Below are 2,622 nucleotides of genomic sequence, written 5' to 3'. Positions count from 1 at the left end.
CATACTAAGTGCACACAAAATTCTCTAAAGCATATGACGACAAAATGGACAATTACATAAACTCGCTTGCCAAAAATAGTAATCCTTACTTGGGCTTTCGGTTCGGTTCGGGCCGAGGGTAACACACGGACGGAGATCTCTGTGGAAAAAGTGAAGTGTGAAGGGAAAAAGGAACAGGAAGCATAAAGAGGCATGAAGAAGGGAAAATAAAGAGTGAGCATACAAGGAGAAGGCAAAAGAAAAGCGAAAAAGGAGACAAGAACGAGAGAAAGCTACAAATAAGAAAAACTAGAAAACAAGGGGTTAGGAGGCTAGAAGCGCGGCAAAACAAAGTAAGGTAGGGAAACGGCAGATGGCGACAAACAGGGGAAGACCAAGGAGTACTGGTAAAGCAGTCTTCAAAAATACACTGGACAAATACAGCTCGACAGAAAAAGAGACACCAGCCAGAGAGAAAGTAATGGAGGCAGTGGTGGAAAAAATAGAGAAAATGGAAAGAGGATTCGAGGCAGTGATCGAGGAAATAAAATATATATATATTGGAAAAGCAAGTGGAGGAGCTGAAGAGAGAAATGAAAGGGAAAGAAGGGAAAGAAGGGAAAGAGAGACAGACAGAGAGAAAGGAGAGTGGGAATGGGAAAAGAAAGAATTATTGGGTAGAATCAGAAGAATTGGAGAGGATCAGGACAGGGCAGAGAGAGAGGCAAGAAGAAGAAACATAGTAATCAAGGGAGTGGACTGAAACGAAGGAAGCAATGAAGAGACAGTAAAGGAGTTCATAAACGAAAAAATGAGGATAGGGACAGAAGTAGAAAAAGCACATATGATAAAGGTGGGGTGGGGTGGAGGGGGGGGGGAAAGAACACAATAATAGTGGCAACGATGAAATCAATGGAGGAAAAAATAAGGATAATGAAGGAGAAAAGCAAATGGGAAAAGGATGTATACATGAACGATGATCTGACAAAAAAAGAAAGGGATGGGAAGCAACACATAAGAAGGGTAGCCAGAGAAAGAATGGAACAAGGCGAATATGTAAGGACAGGATACAAGAAACTAACAATAGAGAACAAATGGTACAGGTGGAACGAAAACGGAGAGAGGCTGGAGGAAGAAAGAAAGAGAGGGGACGGAAAATGAAAAAAGAGGAACAGGAGGGGGGACTACAATGGGGATGAAAACGTGCTTCTGAAATGTAGCAGGGCTAATAAGTAAGGACAAAAGAGAAAAGTTAAAATATAGACTACCCAAAGAATTCGACTGGAAATGCAGGGCAGCAATGACAGTAAGGAAAAAGGAAGAGCAAAGGGAAGAATAACAACGGGTATAAATAAAAACCTAAGAGAAATAGGATATAAAGGAATTAGTGATAATATAGTTGGAAGAAAAATAATATACAATTACAAGACGTATAGGATAATGATGGTTTATAATCAAGATACAGAAGGGACATGGAAAAAAATAGAGGAAAGAGTAGACGGAAGAGAAGAGGAAGTGGTGATCATCGGCGGAGACTGGAACGCAAGAACGGGAGAAGAGGGAGGGTCGATAAACGAGGACGTAGGGAAAGAAAAAAACAGACGATCAAAAGACAAGACTATAAACATGGAAGGAAGAACACTGCTAAAGATAATCAATGGCAGCGATAAAGAAGGAGAGGAGCGGACCTATATTGGCGAGAGAGGAAACTCAGTAATAGACTATGTGATTGGCAATCAGGAGGCGACAGAAGAAATAATTTACATGAAAATAGGAAAAAGAACAGAGTCAGGCCACATGCCGTTAGAAATAGAAATAGGGGGGGGCGGAATTACAAAAAAATGAGGAAAAGGAAGAAGAAGAGAAGGAGAAGAGGGAATGGACAAACAAAAGTGTGGAAAAATACTTGGACGAATGTAAAGACTGGACCTGCAACGGAAGAACAGTAGCGGAAATGTGGACAGAAATCAACAAGAAGATAAACGAAGCAATGCAAAAGAAGAAAGTAAAGATAAGGAATAGAAAGAGAGGAAAAGAGAGTAAAAGAGAGATGAGAAGGAAGGTGACAAAGTTTATGAAAGGAAAATACAGTAGAGAAGCTCTTATGGAGGAAAAAAGGCATTCAAATAGAGGTGCAAACAAAGAAAGGAAAGATACGAAGAAGAAGAAATGGTGAAAATCAAGAAGACCAAAACAGAACAAGAAGCGTGGAAATACATAAATAAATACAGAAGAAGAAGAGAGAATATAGATGAAGATTATATGAAATAAGCGAGGAAGAGTTGAAAAATCATTTTATGGAAATTTTAGAAGGAACAGAGCACAAAGAGGGCAGGAAAAAAGAGGAGCATCGAGCAGAAGAGAAAATAATGGAGGAGAGAGAAGATAATATATAGAGATGGAAGAGGTGATATACAAACTAAGAAACTTGAAGGAGAAGAAAGCAGTGGGGGAAGGCGGCTTAGAAAATGAAGTATGGAAGTATGCACCGAAGGAAGTGGGTGAAGCGTTATGGGCTCTGTTAAGGAAAATATGGAATGGGGTGGGGATACCAGAAGATTGGAAAAAAGGAGCAAATATGTCCGATATATAAAAAGAGGGACAAGAGAGTAGGGAAGGGTTACAGAAAAGTAACATTAATGG

General features: G+C 39.9%; 1 protein-coding gene and 1 pseudogene across 1 annotated transcript; both read left to right on the top strand.

Annotated features, from left to right (window-relative positions):
- The first annotated feature begins 319 nt into the window (after positions 1-319).
- Positions 320-1,215, top strand: LOC117215996 (annotated as a pseudogene).
- A 122-nt stretch (positions 1,216-1,337) lies between these two features.
- Positions 1,338-1,804, top strand: LOC117215997 (the record flags this gene model as incomplete). The annotated part of the gene is made up of 1 exon (XM_033462549.1): positions 1,338-1,804. A coding segment is annotated over exon 1 (385 nt), but the record flags the coding sequence as incomplete, so codon positions are not given.
- Positions 1,805-2,622: the final 818 nt, after the last annotated feature.

Source organism: Bombus bifarius, unplaced genomic scaffold, assembly GCF_011952205.1.
Source record: "Bombus bifarius isolate JDL3187 unplaced genomic scaffold, Bbif_JDL3187 scf7180000010004_frag, whole genome shotgun sequence".
In the NCBI taxonomy this organism is placed as follows: domain Eukaryota; kingdom Metazoa; phylum Arthropoda; class Insecta; order Hymenoptera; family Apidae; genus Bombus; species Bombus bifarius.
The sequence above is the reverse complement of the archived record's forward strand: the minus strand, read 5'-3'. Positions and strand labels throughout refer to the sequence as shown.